The sequence below is a fragment of the Gambusia affinis genome, linkage group LG16 (genome assembly GCF_019740435.1).
Source record: "Gambusia affinis linkage group LG16, SWU_Gaff_1.0, whole genome shotgun sequence".
Lineage (NCBI taxonomy): Eukaryota > Metazoa > Chordata > Actinopteri > Cyprinodontiformes > Poeciliidae > Gambusia > Gambusia affinis.
Window position 1 is genome coordinate 18,082,719 of NC_057883.1, and position 22,093 is coordinate 18,104,811.

The 22,093-nt window shown below is 37.3% G+C and overlaps 3 protein-coding genes across 6 annotated transcripts; 2 read left to right on the forward strand and 1 right to left on the reverse strand.

Annotated features, from left to right (window-relative positions):
- Positions 1 to 1,415: 1,415 nt before the first annotated feature.
- Positions 1,416 to 7,182, forward strand: zgc:163014 (uncharacterized protein LOC100038766 homolog). Of its 3 annotated transcripts, none has more exons than XM_044143325.1 (13): positions 1,416 to 1,592; positions 1,672 to 1,842; positions 1,917 to 2,022; positions 2,652 to 2,765; positions 3,246 to 3,350; positions 3,460 to 3,604; positions 3,679 to 3,807; positions 5,050 to 5,237; positions 5,814 to 6,007; positions 6,090 to 6,181; positions 6,264 to 6,318; positions 6,477 to 6,574; positions 6,687 to 7,182. In XM_044143325.1, the coding sequence occupies exons 1-13, from the start codon at positions 1,531 to 1,533 to the stop codon at positions 6,884 to 6,886; spliced, it is 1,659 nt and encodes a 552-aa protein (XP_043999260.1). In that variant the 5' UTR covers positions 1,416 to 1,530; the 3' UTR covers positions 6,887 to 7,182. The 3 variants fall into 3 exon arrangements, with proteins under 3 accessions (XP_043999260.1, XP_043999258.1, XP_043999259.1); XM_044143323.1 differs by having other exon boundaries at positions 1,418 to 1,592; positions 5,005 to 5,237; XM_044143324.1 differs by having other exon boundaries at positions 1,418 to 1,592; positions 5,005 to 5,192.
- On the reverse strand, positions 6,917 to 10,903 carry gstz1 (glutathione S-transferase zeta 1). Of its 2 annotated transcripts, none has more exons than XM_044143327.1 (9): positions 10,634 to 10,903; positions 10,231 to 10,282; positions 10,077 to 10,144; positions 9,554 to 9,634; positions 8,621 to 8,746; positions 8,471 to 8,546; positions 8,325 to 8,377; positions 8,194 to 8,243; positions 6,917 to 7,335 (listed from the first exon to the last, which is right to left on the reverse strand). In XM_044143327.1, the coding sequence occupies exons 1-9, from the start codon at positions 10,661 to 10,663 to the stop codon at positions 7,209 to 7,211; spliced, it is 663 nt and encodes a 220-aa protein (XP_043999262.1). In that variant the 5' UTR covers positions 10,664 to 10,903; the 3' UTR covers positions 6,917 to 7,208. The 2 variants fall into 2 exon arrangements, with proteins under 2 accessions (XP_043999262.1, XP_043999263.1); XM_044143328.1 differs by lacking the exon at positions 10,634 to 10,903 and adding an exon at positions 10,385 to 10,618.
- Positions 10,904 to 12,164: 1,261 nt separating this feature from the next.
- On the forward strand, positions 12,165 to 21,726 carry aldh6a1 (aldehyde dehydrogenase 6 family, member A1). Its single transcript, XM_044143329.1, has 12 exons — positions 12,165 to 12,302; positions 13,862 to 13,906; positions 13,999 to 14,073; positions 14,464 to 14,625; positions 14,823 to 14,901; positions 15,725 to 16,027; positions 16,242 to 16,363; positions 16,688 to 16,877; positions 17,318 to 17,499; positions 18,486 to 18,665; positions 19,554 to 19,652; positions 21,405 to 21,726. Exons 1-12 carry the CDS (start codon positions 12,264 to 12,266, stop codon positions 21,507 to 21,509), a joined length of 1,581 nt encoding a protein of 526 aa, XP_043999264.1. The 5' UTR covers positions 12,165 to 12,263; the 3' UTR covers positions 21,510 to 21,726.
- The last annotated feature ends 367 nt before the right edge of the window (positions 21,727 to 22,093 follow it).

Here is a 22,093-nt window from a genome sequence, read left to right on the forward strand (position 1 = left end):
AAATATTTTGATGAATGGGAGAAAGCTAGAGTATGCTGCATTATGAAAGCCTGTTTTCACAGTGTTTTGACATGGTTCAAAGCAGTGACGTAGAAAAAGAACATCCTCAACTTCTTGAACATGATAGAAAATGAAAATATATTTGCTTTCCAGGTTTTTATCAGTTGCTTTTTCTCGTCACATTTAATGTTTCAAATTATTAGGTTTTCTAACAGCAAAGACAGTTTGAGTAAATACAAAATTCAGTTTTAAAATTATGATTTTACTTATTAAAAGGAAACAAATTACCTAAACTAATATATCCCTGTTATAGATTAACTGTGATTAACCACATTTTCTAGTTCAATTTTACTAGCCAGCTTGACTAATCGAATCAGATCACTTAAATAATACATCTTGGACAGCATGAACTGCGACAGACTGGCGACCTGTCCAGGGTGTACCCCGCCTCTCGCCCAGGACGCAGCTGGAGATAGGCACCAGCAACCCTCCCGACCCCATTAGGGAAGAAGGGTGTAAAGAAAATGGATGGATGGATGGATGGACAGCATGAAGTAGGCTAAATATTCTCCCTGATTAGAAGAAATTAAAAAAACAGATGAAAAACACAAGCAGTGACGTGCTCTTAGGTTTTGGAGCAAGACAATTATCCAAAGAACAGCTGGTCCATCTCTGTTGAAATGTTTGGTGTACCCTAGAAAAAGTTTATTGAGATGGTGCAGAATGACCGTAAACAGGCTGGTGACAGTTGTTGACAGTTTATAGTAGGAACTATTGCATTTTAGAAAGAGTGTCATGTTTGTTTGGAAATATGTTTTTCTCTTAATAAATAAAATAATTATTTTAAAACTGCATTTTGTATTTACTCTGGTTATCTGTGTCTGATATTATTTTTAGGGTGATCTGGAGTATTTAACTGGTTGTTCTACACTGGATAAAAATATATTTCTTGTGGTAATATTTCTTAATATTCATCAAGAGTTTTTTTCTATCTGTTAACTTAAAGTTAACAGAGAGAAACTATTTTAACTATTGTCTTTCTAAACTATTTTAACATAATTTTCATACTTTCACTCATATTTAGCAGAATCTCAGTCAACATTTCAATAAATGTAGTGGATCTTATATAATCTAAAACTTGTAGATTATATATATAAATAAATAACCATTGTCTGTTTTATTTATTGACTTGGTTGCATTTTCCCTTTACTAGGTTATAAAATGTTAAGATTTTGTTCTTTTTCCAAAATTCAATTCATTTTCGAGCTTCTTTTACATATTGTTTTTAACCTTTTTTTCTTACTTATTTTGCTCTACGATTCACGTGCGATTATGCGACGTGATTAAGGGTGATTTTGTCTATTGCTTCTCCATCAGCATTGGAAAACTATTATATAAACAATCTTCGCCCGCGGACTGACTTTGGATTGATTGATCTTCAGTCCCACGTGCGTTTCTTCTCTAGACGCCGCAGCGGCGCAGCCTCCAGTTTCACCTCCGCTGTTTAAACTTTAATAACGTCCAGGCAAAATGGGGAAACTGAATTTTTATGTTGTTTGGTCCCTGCGTGACGCTCCTCGACAGTTTAGTTGGTATGTATTTCGTTTTTTAAGCTAGCACTGGGAGGTTTTACCTGTCAAGCATTCAAATTCAATGTGTGCGTATCCGCAGCAAAGCTAACAGAAGGCGCTTCCAAGTCCATGTCCCGCTGCCTCTCCCCAAACAGCTGGTCATCTTCGGTTTTGGAGACTGGTCGTGCAAAGACACAACATTGTCTGCGGAGGTGGTGGTCAGTGAGGACGTCCAGCCACAGAACATAGGGACTCTGTCCTCACAGATAAAGTACAGTGGATGAAAAGATGAAATTAATGGTTTCTGGGGTGGAAATGCTCAGTACGTCTCCTTTCCTCACTCAGGTGTTTGACCTGGGAAGGTGACTGGAGTGATGACATCATCACAGTGGCTGAAGAGAGAGGCAGGAGAGGAGTGTATGGGAAGATTGTGCTGAAGGCCTGCAGAGAGGTAGGAGAGCCTCATTTATCAGTAAAGCAGTGTGGGATTTCATTTATACTTAGGCAAATATTTCTGGCACATTTAGAACCAAGTGAAGCATAGATTTGAATAAAACTTGCACGGGAAAGCTGTACAAATGTTTCAAGCCATCATTTGGAGTCCCAAAGCCTCATTAATGGCTTTGTAATTCTTTCCAAACGGCAAGACTTTGTCATATTCTTTTATTTTCTCTTTTGATTGAAGGAATGATGTTTTTTTTTATTATTTTCATTTAGCCTACTTCATGTTGTTGGACCATTTATGTAATTTGTTGATTCTACAATATAGACCTGATACAAATTTCCTGCCCAAAATGTGGAAGTTGTAAAGTTTGTTTAAAATAACAAAACAACACACCCTTGACTTTAAATAATCAGAAGATGGGTCAGAATTTTATTCTGATTTGTTTTGGTCACTTTTAATCCTACAATAATAATAAAAAAAAGTACCAAGAAAAAATACAAAACTAATACAGGAATGGATAAACATTTCAATTCCTGAGAATGCCAAGAACACAAAGTGAAGACTGACACTGTAGATCAGATTGTGGGGGTTTAATGTTGAGAAGGGGTGATTGTGTGTTGTTTCTCTTGCCACAGGATAACTTCAGTGTCAGCAGCTCCCCTTTGGCCCAGAGGAAACGCCTGATCTCAGAACAATGCAGTGTGGCTGATCTCTCCAGCTCAATACAGGAAACTCTTGAAACTGAAATGGTGAGACAACTTTACCTCTCTTTCAGAGGTGGGTGATTATGGTTTAAAAATAAAATCAGATTTTAGTCAGACCAGGTGTGAATCTGTTTTTAATGACATTTTTTATTTTATCTTATTATTTTTTTTCTTTTCAAAAAGTGGCTTTTATCTCAATCATCGCTTCTGGGAGTTGTGAATTTGAGTATGAAGTCCAGAAGAACATTGCAATGGTAAAGAAAAAGGCAATTTTACCAGAAAAAAATATTAAAATTATTAGTTTTAAAAAGTTTATTTTTTAATTGCAAAAAAGCTTGTCAAACAAGATGGCTGCCCTTGGTGTGCTGACACCACTCTGAACTACAGAAACTTGAGTGTGTTGGTGGGGAAAATAAATCCAGATAATCTAAATATTAAATGTTCAAAAATTAAATTAATTGCCCAGCCCTACTGTCTTTATTATAAATGTGTTGCAGTTGTTAATCTCATCCAAAATCTTTGCAGATAATCTCAGAATCCTCACACATGAGCCACAGTGTTAGCTACTTTAAGTTTCCAGTGATTAAAGTTGAGACCAGTGACTTTCCTTGCCCTGCAGCTCGGCCTTTGGTAAGTGTGTTGGTGTTTATTACTGTTAATATCCAAATAAATGTAATGTCTGGAATGTGCTCTGTGCAACGGAAAGGATAAGACACCTAGGCGTACTGTCGTTAATCAGAGAGCCCGCCAGACGTGGAGCTCAGATGAAACAGACAGTCTCACAGAGGACACGGACAAAACTTCCACTTCCAACAGGAGGAAAGTGTGTAGCATTAGCATCCGTGAGAAAATAACTGAGGACATTAAAAACAAAAGCAGGGAAGGTGAGAATAACAAACCTTACCTGTGAAGTCACAACTGTGTGCACAGAAACTGTGTTCATGGAAGCTGTGATTAGTTTCAGCATGTCCATCAAAGCGCTGGAGCCACACTCTGTGTCTGAGTGACCCAGATACGGCTGTCCTCATTGGAGGGGAAACTTCGGATCAGAACTACTGTGAGGACTCGCTGTGGAAGCTTGAGTTGGGTCAGTGGAGTTTGCTGATATGCAGCAACTTGAAAAATTATTCATATTTTTTAATGTTACAACTACAAACTGCAAAGTACATGGTTTAGATATGATAGAACAACACCAGATAGTGCATTATGGGGAGTTGGAAGGATGCTGACGAGCTTTAATTAAAAAAAGGTTATTATGTTTTAAATTCGGCTCTCAGAGTCAATAATTTGCACAGTCACCATTCAATGCAGTTAAAGCTGCAGCCTTTTGGGGTATTTCCTCTTACTCATTTCTAGCTTTTCACATCTACAAATAAGCCTGTCACAATAACAGATGTTGCTTAATTGCTGCTAAAAACTATAATATTCTTGTTTTGAGATAATTTTCAAGTAATATCTTGCATAATAATGGAAAAACACCTTCTGAAAGGCCAATAAACTTTTTAATTTTGTAAAGAACTTTCCATACTGGAACTGGGAGACATTTCCAAAATCCAAAATGAGTATTTTGTATATTTATTGGTTTTGGAATTTAAAATATCCAAGAACAATAAATAAAATGAAAATAACAGAAAATAAAATGGATTAGATTTTTTTTTTTCTGTACGGCAAATAAAATTGCTCTTCAAAAAAAACCAACAAAAAAACCCCCATCAGAATGGAAATTATTGAGCTCGTTGTAATTTGTCATCTGATTATGAGCAACGGGCTCATCTGGAGATTATTAATATGGCCACTCATATTTTGCAAAATTAAGTAATTTTGGCTGAACAAAGGGGTATCTGCAGATCAATTTCCAAGACTTAAGTTTGATATATTTCTGTACTTTGAATTGGCCATTCTCAAACATGAATATGCTTTTATCCATCATAGCTCTAGCTGTATATGTGGGGTTGTCCTGCAACTTGTGTCAAATCTTTCGTAGCTTCTGGATTTCAATTATGGGTATCAGAGTTAAGGGGGCTAACTATAAATGCAAATAATACGTTTTAGATTTTTTTTATTTAAAAAGAAAACCTGTTTTTCTCTTCAGTAATGGGCATCTTTGTGTTGATCTATCACATAAACTCTCAACAGAATACATAGAATCTGTTCTTGTGATGTGCAAGATGCTGCATTAATTTAGTATGCCTACAAAATATGTCAGAACGATACATTTTGCTAAATCAGACGTTCCTGAAGGGTTCTTTGTTTTTAATTTGGCATTTTGTTTACATCTGTTCAGACAGTGACTTCTGGTTCCCAATGAACTCTTCTGCTTCTGGACCAGTGCCTCCATGTGCCCGAGGACACACAGCGACCTTTGACCCAGACTCTAAGGCAGTCTTTGTGTACGGTGGCCTGAGGGAGAGTCAGCGCTACAGCGAGCTGTACATCCTTAATACTCTGACCTGGAAGTGGAGGCTTGTCACTGTAGGTTTGTTCGAGAATCACCACGCCTGGACGAAGCCCATTCAGGTGTATTATTTAGTACAGACATTTGAGAAAAACAATATACGTTTTTATCCACTTAACATTTTATATCTTGAAAGTTGGTGTCATAAAAAAAAACCAGTCATCCTAAAACATTAATGCTGCTTGGCGGTTTTGGTATTGGATGCTTTGACTTTTGTCTATTTTTAATGCCTTCCAGTTTTGTTTGTACTCGCATTGAAAATTTCTCATTGTAGCTTTCTGTTAAACATCTTTGTGCTGAAAAATCTTTAAAGAAGTTGTATATATTAAATCAGCCAGGCCAAACTGTGCTTTAATAATTCATTTACGTTATTAGATGTATAAAAATATGTAATTCAATGTTTTTTTTCAGATGATTGTGTAGTTATATCCTGTACTTGATCAGTCTTAATATCTTTACTGTGTTTAGGTTTCATATCAACAGTATTTTTATTTCTGCAAAAAATTAAATGTGTAAAATATTTCCTAAAAAATTGTGGTTACAAATTTCTCCAGTAATAGTATTGACTGTATGTGATTATTAAAATGTAGTCCCTTACAGAAGTACACTTTTTTATTTTTATAAATTTTTTTTCCAAGGCAAAAGGGAAAGTGCCAGCTTTATCATACCATTCAGCAGTTTTCTACCAGAAAGAGCTTTTTGTCTTCGGAGGAGTTCAGCCAAGCAATGGACTGGGAGATAAATGCAGCAACACTCTCTACATCTTCAGCCCAGAATATGAGCTCTGGTACCAGCCCATTGTGGAGGGAGACAAGCCTCTGCCTCGCTTTGGGTCGGTCTGCTTTGTAAAATAGAATAATTTTGATTAATTGTTTAAAATATTTTGCAATACTAACCCAGGACTTAATGTTCAGGCACTCGGCTACGCTTCTTGGACATAAACTGTTCATTTTTGGAGGACAAATGACTGCTGCCTACTTAAATGATCTTCACGTTTTAGATCTGGGTAAGCAGCCTGCTTCAATGCAGTCAGTAACAACTTTGAGCCCCAGTAGGCTCTGATGTTTGTGTTTTCTCTCTGAGTGAAGGACTGATGGAGTACACAGCTGTGAAATGTGGAAACATGCCACCATTGCCTCGAGGGTGAGTACAGAACAAATCGACCTTGATAAATGTCATCGATGAAGCCATCTGCTTCCAGAATATATATATTTTTGGTGTCTTAAATCATCCCATCAAACCAAGCTGTAAATAAAATGGTTGAAGATGCAGCTCAAACCCTCTTGCATGTAAATGATCAGGTTTCATGCAGCAGCTCCAGTGTTGGATAACAGGATTTTGATCAGTGGAGGCTGCAGTGCAATTGGAGCTCTGCAGGATGTGCATGTCTTCAATACTGGTGAGTGCTGATACTTTACAATGTGAAAGCCTTTGTAGGAAAATAAAATGATGCTAATTTGTAGTCATTTGTTCAATAAGAAAACTTTTCTGCTTTGTTTCCCCATGTTTAGACACCTGCATGTGGAGCTCAGTGGCATGTCCACTGCTTTGCTCTAAACCACATGCAGGACACAGCATGATAAATTTACAAACTGAACAAGGTGAAAACAGAAATATCAAGTGCACAGTGCTGGTCTTTGGTGGGTCTGACTGCTCTGGTTCCTTCTATGACGACACACAAAAGTTTCGCCTGGAAATCACTGACAAATGATTAGATCCATGCAGTCGCAGACAACTGATGTGAAAGAAAAGTGGTTTATTTTGCTTTATTCTGGTTTGAAATCATTCATAATGTGACCTCAAATTGTGTACCAGTAATGAGATGTATGCACTAATACCTGAAGTTTTGCACTTTGCATAACAAATCTTTAATTTGCATGTTTTGGACATTACAAATCTGTGTGTTATTGTGTGTTGGTAAAACATTTTTACACAATGCTGTGGAATAGTTTAAGAGTTTCATTGTTTAATGCTGATTAAATAAAAACATTTGTTTAAAGTACTTTATTTAACAATGCCCCACTGTCATAATTTCATGCTTGAAGATCAGCAGGCGTGTCTGGTTGGCGAGATGGATGGCTCAGTTTGAAAGCTTCAATCTCAACCAAGGTCTCATTCAGCCTTTTGATGGTTGGATACTGGCCTACGTCCACTTTAAACCTGCAGAAATTAAAAAACTCGTCATTTTTATTGAATTAAATGTTTGTGTTCAGCAGGGACTGGACATTCATTACTCACAAAGTTCAGCTTTCAGGGGAAATTTATGTAAAGGTAGAAAGCTCACACTACAAGGATATTATATTATGAAGTAGGACATTTAACCAGAAGCATTCAATGGATTCTATGGACTTCAGGAAGGCGTCGGTCGCTCGATTTGAGGTAAACTAGTATCCAGCAACCGTTCTCTAATGATGCAAAGTGCTGTTATGCTTTTCTGAGACTAAAACGTTCTCCATTTCTGTTGCAAAAAGCTGGCATTGAGCAATGTAAGAACATCCTGTGTGAAGCTTTGCAGTGGTGAGGTCCTGTTTATCAGTGGTTTGGCATTATCTTGGTCTCATGGCAACATCTGAACAGCATGACTGTTTCAACATTTGATTGTACCATGAAATGTATAGGTAGATTAACGGATCAAACACCTTTTGTGAATTTTGCTGTTATTGTTGAACAGCAAGTTATGGAAGAAGTACAGAAACGTTGCATGGTTGGACATGTGCGTTCATAAGTTCATTTTGTGAGTAGTGCAAGTCCTTTGTTAAATTATTAATTTCGTCCTGTTTAATTTACAAACTTGCAAGGATTTTTTTGATTACTATGTGCAAAATTATGTCCATTTTCCAATGATTGAGCAATACCTTGCAAGATGTTCAAAGCTCGCAATATTGTTTAACAAGCTAACCCAGCTTTTAACCTGATCAGGGAATGTAATAATCATCAATTTCCTTCTTGCTTTATGTTCATTCTTCACAAAAAAAGCAGACCATCTAAATGTGACTGGTGAAATGTTGAAATACTCGCCTCTCTGCATTGTAGACTTGTGGGGTTAAACAAATATCTGCCATGGAAATCTAAAATGAAAGTGATAAAATGTAAATTATTGGCTGTATTTAATCTTTTTTTCACTTTTGATTTGGCAATCATATTCTTACCTCATCGCCTACACAGTATTTCCCTGCAGTTTGCTTCAGAATTGGTTCTAAAGCTGTAGGAAATAAAAAAAAACTCAAATAAACCCCAATTAAAAATAATTTGGAATTTTTTTATTAGTCAATGATACTGAAAATCTTCCACAAACCTTGAAAACCACGATTGATGAAGTGTTGTGCCCACAGTAACTTTTCAGCTCCGATCTTCTGGAGTACAGATAAATTCTGAAATGCATAAAACGTTGCTCTAATTTTCTTTTAGGACATTCAAAGAACAGAAATCTTTCTTTTATAGCTACCTGAAGAGGCTGTATCCCAGAGGCGATGAGGTCACTAATCATGCGGACCTGGGCACGTGCTTTCGGGTCTGCAGGAAGAAGACGAGGTCCTGGTCTGGTCTCGTCAATATACTGGATCACTGCAAGCTACAGGAACAAACCAAGTGTGTTCAGTATTATAAATATGTACTTTAAAAAGTATTCACACCCCTTCAACTTTTTCAAATGTATTTTATTGGGATTTAGTGTTGAAAACATAAAACAATTCTCTGGCTTCTGATCCTGTTGACAACTTGTCCCACCGTGATGCTGCAATCATTTTATTTGAAACACACCACACAAGATTAATCAGGATTTATTTGAGAAAATATTTGAGAATCTATTCTTTTCTCCACTCCACAAATACACAAGCAAATGAGTTTAAATAAGATTTGATATTGGAGCAGAGGTTCATCTTCCAGCAGGGAAACAACCCTGAACCAGCGTTACAATGGACTGGTTCAGATTAATGCATATTTATGTCTTATAATGGCCTAGTACAAGTTCAACCCTAAATTGAATTTAGAGTCTGACAAGTCTTGAAAAACAATCTTCACATGTGCCTTTCTGTCTTAGGTAGAGCTATTTTAAAAAATATCTAAAAATGCAAAATCTTTAGTCTCTAAATGTGGAACACTGGTTTAAAAAACACTTCATATTGCAACTGCAGTTAAAGATGACTCTTAATCCATAAATAAAAATGCATACCTCACTCTTCGTATTCTTCTTTGTAAAAGAAACTCTAAAATCTTAACTTTTCCTTGATCTTTAAATTTATATACTGTTTTACCACATAAAATTGCACAGAAATTTGTGGCTGTAAATGTATAAAATAAAAAAATCAAAGGGTGTGAATACATTTGCAATACACTGTAAATACTTGTAGGTTGATATGAATAGAGGGCTGAAACCTACCGACTGAGACAGAGTGATGCCATCAATTTCCACTGCAGGAACTTGCTGCATGGGGTTCAATGTTTTGTATTGCTCTGTAAGCTGAGGTGGACAAAGATTTGCCAACAGTTAAGCTCAAATATTGGTTAAATGTTTTTTTTACAAAATATTTTTTAAGTTATTACAAAAGGCAAAACAAGATGAAACAATGAACTGAAAAAGTCTGCTTCCAAGTTGGACCATGTCTGGCTTCAAAGAAAGAAAGTAACATTTAATAGGTGGATCAGTTCTGCTGGACTGAGCCTTATTATAAAGGATTTTATTAAATTTGTCAAAGAAAACCAATCATATTAAGATCCAGACTCTTTGGTCATGTCATGGAATATACTACATTTCTAAGCTTTGAAAATTACATAATCAAATCGTATTTTGTTGACAAAAAGGAAGAAGTCTTCCATTTATATCTGCACATTTAGATCCATCCATCAATCCATCCATCCATCCATCCACCCATCCACCAGGAAATAGTGAATGTTTACCGTACCTGCTGACCTCCATCTTTGATTAGATTGACTGCAACCTGGTCATATTCAATGCCCTTAAGAGCAAAAGCTGTGCACAAAAGTTTAATATCATCTTGTTATCATAACAATGATCTATAAAAGAAAAAAGCTGAGTAGTTTTAAGGCATGACTTACCAATCCGGACCCTCCACGAGCAGGAGCTTCTGAAGTATCCATGAAGAACAGGCTAAAGAGGGGGGGGGGGAAAGCACAAACATAGGAACAGCTGAAAATAAGACATATATATATATATTTTTAGATCCGTGTAGTTTAGATTTGATTGGTTCACCTTGGTTTGGGTTGCCATAGCTCTTTGAATCTAGCAGATGTCTCTAAACTAGAGTAAATCAAGTTTTGCATGTACTTTTTTTTTCTCTACAAAATCCCATCCTCCTCCAATAGCCAATAGGATGCATCCCTCAATTCCCTCCTACTTACACTTTGGCCCATGATTTTCCAACATATGGGCTTCCTCTGCTTCAGATTAAACACATACACACTTACAGACTCAGAGCTAACAGAAGAAATACTACAATACCTTCATTAGGCAAACTAAGGTCAAGCGCATCTCTGGTGTAATGACGTTTGAAACATCAAAATAAAGTGAACTTGTGGCTTTCAGAGTCGTCTATTGTGTTGTGAACATTTCGCTCTTAATTCGCATTTCTTAAGCATGTAAGCATAAAAAAATGAAAGCAGAAAAACTGAAGGTGCTGAACAAACAGCTACTTGTAAAATTTAAACCTGCTTATTTCAGTTCAGCTGCAGTTTACATAAATTCCCTGGTTTAAAAAATATGGTGGACGAGTCAGCGTCATAGATGTACAATAAAAGACGCTGCACGAGCGTCCTCTTCACACGTTTATGTCGCCACCATGTTGGGACTGGCATTTAGCGGGGTTTAATAAACAATTCAGGTAAAAATAGATTCTTGATCGTTCAAATAAGATAATTTTACTTTAGGACTAAGAGGAAAACTGTCAGGTAGAAAAAAAATGACAATACCTTGTATATATCTTTTCATTCTCAAGGTGGGATTATAATCAGTTTAAAGCTGGTTTAAAACATTATAACTATTAAATAGCATTATTATTTAAAGCTTTAGAATTAAAAGAGAAACCCTCTCTTATATTTTTTATTATCGTGACCATTTTTGTTTTAGTGTCTAAAAGTGGAACACTGGTTTAAAGAAAATGGTTCTAAAATAATAATACTATGTAATAAACTTATTTAAGCTGTTCACATAAAGAGAGAAAATCAAAAGTGTTCCAGAAAAAGACAGCAAAGTGGACCAGATAACACCCCTATGACTGCTGTAAAAGAAAATAACAAATAAATGAATGACAAGTTTTCAAATGTAATTTTGCTATGCGGTAAATAAAAGTACAATAAATAAATCACAGATATAAAATACATATTCTAAGCTGATCTATATTACTTGTAGGTATTGTAATGTTTACTGGTATTAATATTTGAAAAAATAAACTTAAATAGTTTTAGATAATATAACTGAAAAAGAGAAATCAAAGTTAAACAGCTCAATAGACAATATCACAAAAATTATGAAGTTATAATTATTTTTCATATCACTGTAAAACATGCTGATAACTGCATAATGCTAGGACAAGAAGACAGGATGTGTAAATTAAGATAAGTGTATTTTAAGCAGATTCTGTTTCATTGCAGTTTTAAGTTTACAGATATTTTTGTAATTTTGTCTGAACAACCTTCATTTCTAGTACGGAGATGACTTATAAACAAAACACAAGAATTTATCAAATGTAAACCTTGTTTCATATATGATTTGGATCAGTTAACAAGGTTGAACTTGACCCTCGCAATATGGCCATCCCGCTGACGTATCTTTACAATTTGACAGCAATGTGGCTTCTGCTCTTTTATTTCTATGCTCAGTGTTGACCTGTTTCATGGCGGAAATGTGCGTTATATCTAATATTGATTGGACAGATGGTTCAGCAATCAGACCAATCACAGGTCTTTATTTGTGGGCGTGAGTACATTTGGGCCAATAGGAAGCCTTGATTTTTGCTAAGGCCTGCCCCCAAGTAATCCTTGTCCGTGAGGGAGGATTCTGACTGCTCTTGGACCATCGCGCTACCTGCAGGATCTGTGACATCAGGTCGTCTTGGGAGAAAAAACATTTCACCATGGCAGCATTAGCATTAAGATCAGTGCTTAGAACCAAGGTGAGCTTTAATTCGGCTTTAAATCTGTTTAAATAAAACAAGCATTCATTTCATCTGTTGTTTAGAAAGTTACAATGTCATGTGCTGCACCATGTGTGCGTTGCAGATAAGGGTTAAGATAGATAGGAGAAACTTACCATGTTTCTTTCGTTTTAAATTGATAGCAAAATAAATATTCACCTAACCTCAGATAGCACGCTTCTTTAAAATGCACAGATTTACTTGTGTGGTAGTAATAAGCAAATTCAAGCAATTTGCCTTATCAGTGCCACTAATTATTTTCTTTCTGCTCTCATTTCCTCTGTGCCCTCCACTCAGCTTGCCTTTGTCCCCTTTTTCATTAACATATATATATATATATATATATATATATATATATATATATATATATATATATATATATATATATATATATATATATATATATATATATATATATATATATATATATATAATATAACTGGTTATATGCACATTTCCATAAACTGGCAAACTAAACTTGCCTTTATAAGTTTTTCACAAAACAATTATAACTTGAATAAATTGCACTTCCTGCTTAGATGTGGTTTTGAAGGCTGTAAGCTGAAAAAATTCAGCTGAATAATTATGAAAAGTTCTAAGTTAATTTGAGAAAACTTTTAAAAAACAAATGGTCAGAAACGTTGGAAAAGCATGACTATCTTATCTGGGAAAGAAGCAAAACTTTTGCCTGCCAAATGTTAAAGAAGCTGAAGTCAACACAAAAACAGTTCTAAAAATATAAAGACATGATAAAAAAAACAAAGGCAGAACTTTGAGGTACTCTACTGAAATATGTATGTTCAAAACAAAAACTGATAAATAAGCAGCAGTGAATAAAAAACAGTTGCTTGAACATAATAAATCATGTAAAAAGTGCAATTAGACTTGTGATCTGGTGAAATAGCACCTCAAAGTAGAAGAGAAGATTGTCAGAAATCTGCAAAGTAACTTTACTTTCAACTGAAAATTGGTTTAAAAACTGAGCTTCTAATTAAGTGGACAACCTGCTAGATGAAGATCTAAAAAGAAGCAAAAGTGGAAAAGAAAAAATACTTCAACTAAATTGCTTTCAGTTTGTGAAGTTGAGAGACAATAGTGAGTAAAATATTCTGTGGCAAAGCTCGAAATTATAAGATCTAAATGCTTTATAACAGAAAGAGTGTTTGGTGGAAAACCATTGTTCTTATTGAAAAACCTAGTAAAAAAGTTAGGTTTTTCAATAAGAAAAACCTAACTTCTTGATGTTTTGATATGTAAATTATTATGTATTATTCATGATGCACAGGTAGAAATATGCAACCTTTTAATATTCATATAAAAAGAGGTATTGGTTGTACCAAACAAGCATAAATGTTAGAATGATAAAAATTCATAGCTGACGTGTCCTGGGGTAGCAGAACTAATAAATAGTTTCAACTAACTAGCTGAAAGGTTAGTTAATATTGCATAAAGAGTTCAATGCCAAAAATGTACAGAAAGAGAATCTCAGTATAATTTTACAGCCTTTACATTATTACTGAAAATCAATTTTTTAACAGGTCCATCCTAAAACTGGCCGTCTGTGCTATTCCTCCTCCTCAGTGGTGAGTGAAAATACATTTGTTTGTGAATCGGACTCATTTTGGTCCTATTGTGTTATGCATGGATATGATTTATATTATTTGTCTCCTTACAGTCTACTGTTAAACTGTTCATCGATGGAAAATTTGTAGAGTCCAAATCCTCAGAATGGCTTGATATTCACAATCCTGTAAGTGTTGTACCAAACCTGAAGAAGTTTATCAGTGTATTGTTTGTAGAAATGTACTAATCAAACTTCTATTGGCCAGAATTATTTCTGATTTTCCTTTTGTAAACTTTGATTTGAATCATTTTTTGTTATTTACATTATTTTTATAGCACATCAAAAAAAATAAAACCATTAGCTGGAGAAAGCATATGTTCTTAACCTTTTTTGATTGTTAAATTAAAAAAAGTGTAAATAAGGGGTTGCTGTTGGCAGGTATATAAACAGAAATGGAGGGAGTTCTCAGTTTCAGTAATGGTTTTCAGTGTTTCATCTGAAGTTCGCCAGTCACAGTTTATCAAGTTTCAATTATGTTCTTAATCTCATTTTTGCCTGTTCTCTTGTTTTTTGCAGGCTACCAATGAAGTGATTGCGCGTGTGCCCAAAGCCACCCAGGAGGAGATGCTGGCTGCTGTAGATTCCTGCTCCAGAGCCTTTCGCTCTTGGTCTGAGACCTCCATTTTGTCCCGGCAGCAGATCTTCCTGCGCTACCAGCAGCTTATCAAGGACAACATTGTGAGTAAAGAAGGTTGCTCAGCCTGAGATGCCCTGAATCTGGCAACATCCTGCTGATCAGAGGTCTAAATGTTGTGCTTGTGGTAAAACATTTACCACAAGCACAAAATGTGGTAAAACATTTACAGAACATCAAGGTTTGATGATCACCTTACCAAGTGTTTAGTACTTGAGCTGAACCTCTGGTTCTGTTTCAGAAAGAACTTGCCAAGTCCATCACATTGGAGCAGGGAAAAACCCTGGCAGATGCAGAAGGAGACGTGTTCAGAGGGTTGCGTAAGTTTCAGTGACATGCATGTAGATTCCCTGAACAAGGAACAACCTGAAGATAAATATTTGCATTTTTATGCATGGTGTCGGAAAAATGAAAACAAGTTGTTTTAGTTCTTTCTTTGTAAAATCAGCAGCCAAGGTCAGTTTGCTCTTGAACCTTGAACTAATAGTCTTAAACTACAGTTTTTTTGCATTATGTCTAAGCAGGTTGACTTCTACAAATTTCTGAAGGTCTTTTTGAAGTTTTTTCTTTGCTTTTTAACTTATTCTGAATTAAAGGTGGGCAATCTGGACTGAAAGTTTTGTCACAATATTTTGTGGCGTTTTTGTGATTACAATAAAAGTGAAAATAAGAACTAGTTATTACTTTTTTAAAGTAATTGCATGACTGTGACTGTTGTAGCTTCACAAATACAAACACTGCCCACTGATGATGTTCTTCTTTAGGATACCAGTCACATAAAAAAGTGTGATTTGTATCGCAAAACTTTACACAGCCACAGCCTTTAATCATATTTTCAAATGTTCATTATATTGAAGATACTCTAATTGAACAAACAGTGGTGAAAATAGTTCAAATAACAATACAGACAATTTATTGGAATTTATCATCGTCATTTATCATTGATGAATCAACATCCTACTATGATTAGAAAATGTTCAGAATAAATAATAAATGCCCACCCCTATCTCAGTGTTAGTCACTTACTCAGTTAGTAAGGCCGATATACGCCGTTTGGCAAAACAAAGCAAAAAAAAAAACGTTCCACCGTTTTGTCACGTTTCAGCCACAGAAGAAATATCTTTCATTGTGTTGCTATTTCAGAGGTGGTGGAGCACACCTGCAGCATCACGTCTCTGATGCTGGGAGAAACTCTGCCCTCCATCACCAAGGACATGGACACCTACACCTACCGTCTTCCCATCGGTGTGTGCGCCGGAATTGCTCCCTTCAACTTCCCCGCCATGATCCCCCTGTGGATGTTCCCCATGGGGATGGTGTGCGGCAACACGTACCTGCTGAAGCCGTCAGAGCGCGTGCCCACCTGCGCCATGCTGCTGGCCAAGATGCTGCAGGACGCCGGTGCTCCGGACGGGACACTGAACGTCATACATGGGCAGCATGCTGGTGAGAGTTGGTTCAAGTTACCTGAAATATGACTGAATATAACTTATTTCAATGCTTTTAATTCTTAGTTCTTAATTCTTAGTGTCTAACCAAGACATTCAGAATGGAGGAATTATATTTTTGCATTTGACCTGGAAATATTTGGGAAAAAACAGGATAAATCTGTAAGGAGGAAATATTTTTTGTTTATTCATTCAACATTTTTCTTCCTCAGCTGTGAATTTCATCTGTGACCACCCCGCCATCAAAGCCATCAGCTTCGTTGGCTCAAACCAAGCCGGGGAGTATATTTATGAAAGGGGATCTAAAAATGGCAAAAGGGTCCAATCCAACATGGTGAGTGCAATAAAGTTATTGCAATTGCTGCAAATCCCCAGAAGGTGGCGGTATTGCACAACAGATTCTTTAATATGTTTTTGGCCTCTGTTCATATTAGTGACTTTCAAATGCACTGATGCGTGTGGAAAGCCGATTACAGCTGTGTGTCACTGGGGAAAAGGGATATTTTTATTTGTGCTCCTCATTCCTAACTAGAACCAAAATGTGCAGGATGTCAACTATAAAATTTAACCCGCAGTTTGTTTAGAACAATAACCTTATTTGTTACAAACAAGCAGGAGATCAAAGAGCTGAAGGTTAACCACTCCTTGTGCAATGCAGGGCGCCAAGAACCATGGTGTGGTGATGCCCGATGCCAACAAGGAGAACACTCTGAACCAGCTTGTGGGCGCGGCGTTCGGGGCGGCGGGCCAGCGCTGTATGGCCCTGTCCACGGCCATCCTGGTAGGCGAGGCTCGGCGCTGGCTGCCGGAGCTGGTGGAGCGTGCCAAGGCTCTGCGCGTGAACGCAGGTACCACACCCGCAAGTCACACCCGCCTTTCAAGAAGCCCGCTCTCACACGGGGCCCTTTGGTTTAGTCGAGCCCGGGCCACCCACGCCGCCCTAACCTCACCTCTCGGCTGATGCTCTGTTGTAATTTCCATTTGGAGTCAGCTGGGAGCGCAGGGCTTGTCGAGGCAGTCATGCTGCAAATTTGTGGCCAGATCTGCAGACCAGACCTAAATGGCGGTTTTTGACCGTCAGATCCTCTCAGAAAAAAAGTTGATGTGAGGTGAAGCGAAGATCGGCTATGACTGCTTAAAGTGATGTGGAGTCACAGTAAATTTGGAACAGGAAAGCCACAACCATCCGGGGTCGTCCTCGGTGGAGGACAAGTGCGAATGTGATTGGAGCTGGTGTGCTATGATGTATAACACTATAACTGCTTGTGTTTGGGCCCCTGCCGGCTAGGGGACCAGCCTGGTGCGGATGTGGGGCCCCTGATCTCCCCACAGGCCAGAGACAGAGTCTGCAGTCTCGTCCAGAGTGGTGTGGATGAAGGAGCTCAACTTCTCCTTGATGGCCGAAACGTCAAGGTTAAGGGTTATGAGAATGGCAACTTTGTCGGACCCACCATCATCGGCAACGTCACAGTATGTGTGGATATTTTCACTGCCTCACACAAAGTTTTCAAACCAATTGACGTTTTCTCTCATTAGAACCACAAACTTCAATGTATTTAAGTTGGATTTTATTTGATTTATTCACCAAAAAATAGTTCAGTCTCAGTCAAAACAGGTGATTTGGAGTCACAATAAATTTAGTAGCTGTGAACATCAGTATTTATGTTTTGCAACTGATTCTCAATGGGATTTATGCCAGAACTTTTACTGGGACTTTCTAACACATGAATCCTAAAAAGCCATTTCTCCCCTCCAACATAAAAACTTGTCTAGAGCCACAAAACCTTACTGCCACTGTGAAAAACAATAACTCACCGATTTTTATAAATATTTAAACCAAAAGGTTAAACTAAATAACTACACATTTAGTTCCGTTTTGGGATTTTAGGATAAAGAAAAACAATCCAACCTTTGCATTTCATGAGTTACAAATTACAAAAGAAAGTCAACCTGCATAGTTTGCTCCCTAAAATATGTATGAAGACACTTTCTAGTTATTAAAACCACAAAGTATGTCGCAAGAAGCAACAATGCATAAACAACTATAGAAAGCAGTTTTATAAAAACAAGTTTTAGTGGTGGGACTAAAACCTGTTTTAGTTAGTTAGTTTTTTCATCTTTGAAGATGAAAAAACTAACAAAACATCTAAAACTGGCATTTTTAGTACCTTTATATATTTACAAACTGCTCAGTTTTATACGATTTAAAGCAAAAGATGGAAACTTCTCAGGGGAGTTGGTTGCATTAACTTTAATTTAAAAGTATCAGAGTAAAGGGGGATGAACACAAATACTCACCAAAATGTTTAGATAATTCATTTTGTTCAAGCAGAAAGTGAAAGAAAATGTATTTGAAAATCCCACTCAAATAAACTGAATCAGGTTTTGTTGAGACAATGTTGAATGTTTTGTTTTTAGTCTGATTTTTAAAATGTTTTTGAAATATTTCTTCTCAGCCCGGGATGAAGTGCTACAAGGAGGAGATTTTCGGACCCGTCCTGATTGTCCTCGAGGCAGACAGTCTCGACGATGCCATCCGCCTGGTCAACAACAACCCCTACGGCAACGGCACAGCCATCTTCACCACAAATGGTGCCGCGGCGCGCAAATACACTCATGAGGTGGACGTGGGCCAGGTGGGTGGCTGTGTCCTCCAAATGCGCCCCTCCGTCCCGGGAGAAAGGAGGCATTCACATCCCTCTGTCATGTCTGAGCTGCATCTCCAGCAGCGGGGAGCACATCACGATTCAGTTTGAAAATCTTCACATATTTAAAAAAGGAAAAAAAATAAAAAATTCCATGCCACGTAACTTCTTGTTTGCTCCTCACCTAAAATACACACCTCGGGTAACCCTGTTTTCTCCACTTCACCGCCATCTGAGGCTCCAAATAGATAAGGCAAACATGTGTGTGTTACAGGAAAACAGAAGGGTATAGAAATGTATTTACAGGTAGCATCCGGAGCAGGGAATTCTCAAATTAAAACTCAAAAGGGATTCCAGGGTTTGTGTTCAGCAGACTACGGCCAGCCTTCACCCTGTTTGTTTGCCTGTGGAGCCTGGTTGTGCCCTGTGTTTGCTGTTCACATGTCGGGGAATGTTGTGCAGGCCATGTGCTGCACTCCTTTCCAAAACCTCTGTGCAACAAACATCTACTTTTCGTTTTTCTTTTTTTCCTTTTCCACTCGGCGCACCTTCGCCAAAAGGCCCTAGAGAGTCAAAACGTCTTCCCGCTCTTTCAAACATCTTAAACCAACCATGGCTCTGCAGTTTTCAAAACAGAATGTTTTATTTAGCATTTCATCCCTCTAATAAGGGCATGCAGCGCTTTAAAAGGAGCAGATGCAAGCCGCAGGTTCGGCTTTGTTTATTGCGAACATGTAGGCTTGTTTTTTCAACAAGCATGAATGCGCCGCATCTTTTTGTCAGCTGCATCTTGATCATCCCAGTAATTTGGGTTCCTGGAACTGTTTTACAAAACTTACACTTAAGGAAATGAAAGGGACAATGCTTGTTTGTGTGCAGGTTGGAGTCAATGTGCCCATCCCTGTGCCGCTGCCAATGTTCTCCTTCACTGGATCAAGAGGATCCTTCAGAGGAGACACAAACTTCTATGGGAAGCAAGTAAGAGCTGTTTTGCATATTTTTGTACTTCCGTTTGGATTTTTACTGCTTCTGAAAACAGCCCGATCATTTGAAACAACCACTCTGCCAGTTAATGTTTTTGGTGTCTGGAAAATGAGCCGTTTCAAAAACCTCCAGAATCAGCACTGCCCCTCACCTAGCAACCACAGCAAAGCTCACCTTGTTTCCAGCAACCCCAGCAGAGCTCTAGCACATTTGGCCAGATGGTTTTTGTTGCTGTATGTGTTGTAGAATGGCTGCTGAAAAAGACAAGTGTTTTGTTGTTGAGTTACTATCCAGAAACCACTTGCTGGATTCTTGTTGGTTGTGCAGGAGGCTCAACTTCTGCTTTTTAAAGAAGTATGGGTGTATAATTACACATCTGTTTGCACCCATTTTCACATGCGGGCGTAAATGTTGAGTTGGGGGGGCGTGGTCAGCAGCAGCTTCTTTGGATTTAAAGAGACAAGAGGCCCTAAAACAGCTTGTTATAAAAAAGAGCTCGATATATTAAAAAAATGAGCAGACTAAAAGCTCATTATATAAAAATTAGTTTGTGCAAAACATGTGTTATATAGTCCATACACTTATCCTGACCTGTTCAAGGAAGCATAGTAGGTAACCTATTGTGACCTTTTATTACTTTACAACCACAAACTTCAATGTATTTAATTGGGATTTAATAGGATGTGCACATTTATATTTATCTCCCTTTACGCTAACCTCAATGTTCAATCCAACATCTAAGAACAGAAGTGTGCAGTAAATTCATGTTTACATATAGACTGACAAGCTGGTAACTGTGGAGGAGCTGCAGAGATTCACATCTCAGAGGATGGGAATTTTCAACAGGACAGTGGCCTTCCCAAATCTATTCTTTATGGAAGAAATGCTTGATTATTAAAATAAAGTGATAAGAAGTCCAGATTAAAGTCACATAGAGGACACAGCAAACCTGTGGAAGAAGGTATTCTGATCTGATGAGAATAAAAACTTTTTAGACTACATAAACATAATATGCACTGTGAAGCATGGCAGTGGCATTATCATGCTGTGGAAATGTTTTTCTTCAGCAAGGAAATTTGTAAAAAATGATTGGAAGAGAAATGCAGCCAAATATTGATCCACTGTCCAGCAGGAAAACGATGCAAAACATACAGCTAAGCTTGTCGCAATAAGAATTGAATTAATTAATTGCATGATAAATTTAAACAAGCTTAATGATTCCCATTTGCTTTATTTTTGTTTGTTTATCTCATCTTTCTTTCTACCAAACACTGGATGATAAGTTTTCAGTTTAGTGCATTGGTCTCAACTTGCCCTTTTTTGAATGTTTTTTTATTTCTTGCTTTTTACAGAGACTTAAGTACTAATTTTATTTATTTTTTATTTATTTTGGGGTACTTAAAATGTCTTCCACTTCCCATGATAAATGTTGTATAGAAATTAAAGTTTATTGGTTAGTGAGAGGGTGTACTTGGATTATTATGGCATTACTTGAAAATGGTCTGAAACCTGAACCAGAAGGACCTGCAGCTGTAATTGCAGCGAAAGATGCTTCCACAAAGTTTTGACTCATGTTGAATATGTATGCAAAATAGTTTTCAAACTTGTATCTGTAAAAAGTCTTAAACTATGCATCCTTTTCCTGTAAGCTATATGCTGCTTTTGAGTTGGTCATTAAAGTACTCTGAAGTTGGTGGATATGATCAGTCTGATTAGTATTTCATTATTGAATTTTTATCTCTTTAGGGCATCCAGTTCTACACGCAGATCAAAACCATAACCTCACAATGGAAAGCTGAAGACGCTACCTTGAAAAGTCCTGCCGTTACCATGCCAACAATGGGACGCTGAATGCCTCATTCTTCAAGTGCTTCTGATGTAACTTCAAGTTTTCTTCCAGAAAGAAAACAAACTACAGTATATGTTCATAGATAAATGAATGAAGCAACACGTGAAGCAACACCCATTTTAAATACTTTGTATGTAAACAGTGTGCTTAGATGCTGAATGAATGTCTGCAGAGCTGTGCAGAAGAGGAAACACTAATAAATCTTGTTGGGTCCTAAAAGATTGTTTGTTTTCATGGTGGAAACCACTGTTTGTTTTTGTTTTATGCATAAAATACACAATTAAAACCACATGCATTGTAAAAACAGCTGAAAGGAACACAAACCAATTTTTTTTACTGTTCTGTACTCCTGACTGACACTCCTCGGGAAGCACACAAAGCGAAGGCGCATAGCGAAGGAAGGAGATGAGAGTTGCAAAGGCTGCACAGAGGTCATGCGGTGTGGTGCGTATCCGACAGGCTGTTTGGGGTTGAGGGCAGAATGGACTCCGGCGCCTGGAGGCCAATGAGCGCCCCGGCAGTTCTCTCTAATTCTGGAGGACAGTCATCATTATGCATCACTAAAATGCAAACTGTCTTGATAAAT

What these genes read in the sequence shown, in the direction of transcription:
- zgc:163014 (XM_044143323.1), top strand. Translation starts at nt 1,531, where the DNA reads ATGGGGAAACTGAATTTTTATGTTGTTTGGTCCCTGCGTGACGCTCCT. An exon ending in GCTCCTCGACAGTTTAGTTG is followed by an intron (nt 1,593 to 1,671) that starts GTATGTATTTCG and finishes GCGTATCCGCAG; the next exon opens with CAAAGCTAACAGAAGGCGCT. An exon ending in GCTGTGGAAGCTTGAGTTGG is followed by an intron (nt 3,808 to 5,004) that starts GTCAGTGGAGTT and finishes ACATCTGTTCAG; the next exon opens with ACAGTGACTTCTGGTTCCCA.
- gstz1 (XM_044143327.1), bottom strand. Translation starts at nt 10,663, where the DNA reads ATGCGCTTGACCTTAGTTTGCCTAATGAAG. An exon ending in CATCAATCGTGGTTTTCAAG is followed by an intron (nt 8,378 to 8,470) that starts GTTTGTGGAAGA and finishes TATTTCCTACAG; the next exon opens with CTTTAGAACCAATTCTGAAG. An exon ending in CAAGTCTACAATGCAGAGAG is followed by an intron (nt 7,336 to 8,193) that starts GCGAGTATTTCA and finishes TAATTTCTGCAG; the next exon opens with GTTTAAAGTGGACGTAGGCC.
- aldh6a1 (XM_044143329.1), top strand. Translation starts at nt 12,264, where the DNA reads ATGGCAGCATTAGCATTAAGATCAGTGCTTAGAACCAAG. An exon ending in GGCTTGATATTCACAATCCT is followed by an intron (nt 14,074 to 14,463) that starts GTAAGTGTTGTA and finishes TGTTTTTTGCAG; the next exon opens with GCTACCAATGAAGTGATTGC. An exon ending in AAAGGGTCCAATCCAACATG is followed by an intron (nt 16,364 to 16,687) that starts GTGAGTGCAATA and finishes TGTGCAATGCAG; the next exon opens with GGCGCCAAGAACCATGGTGT.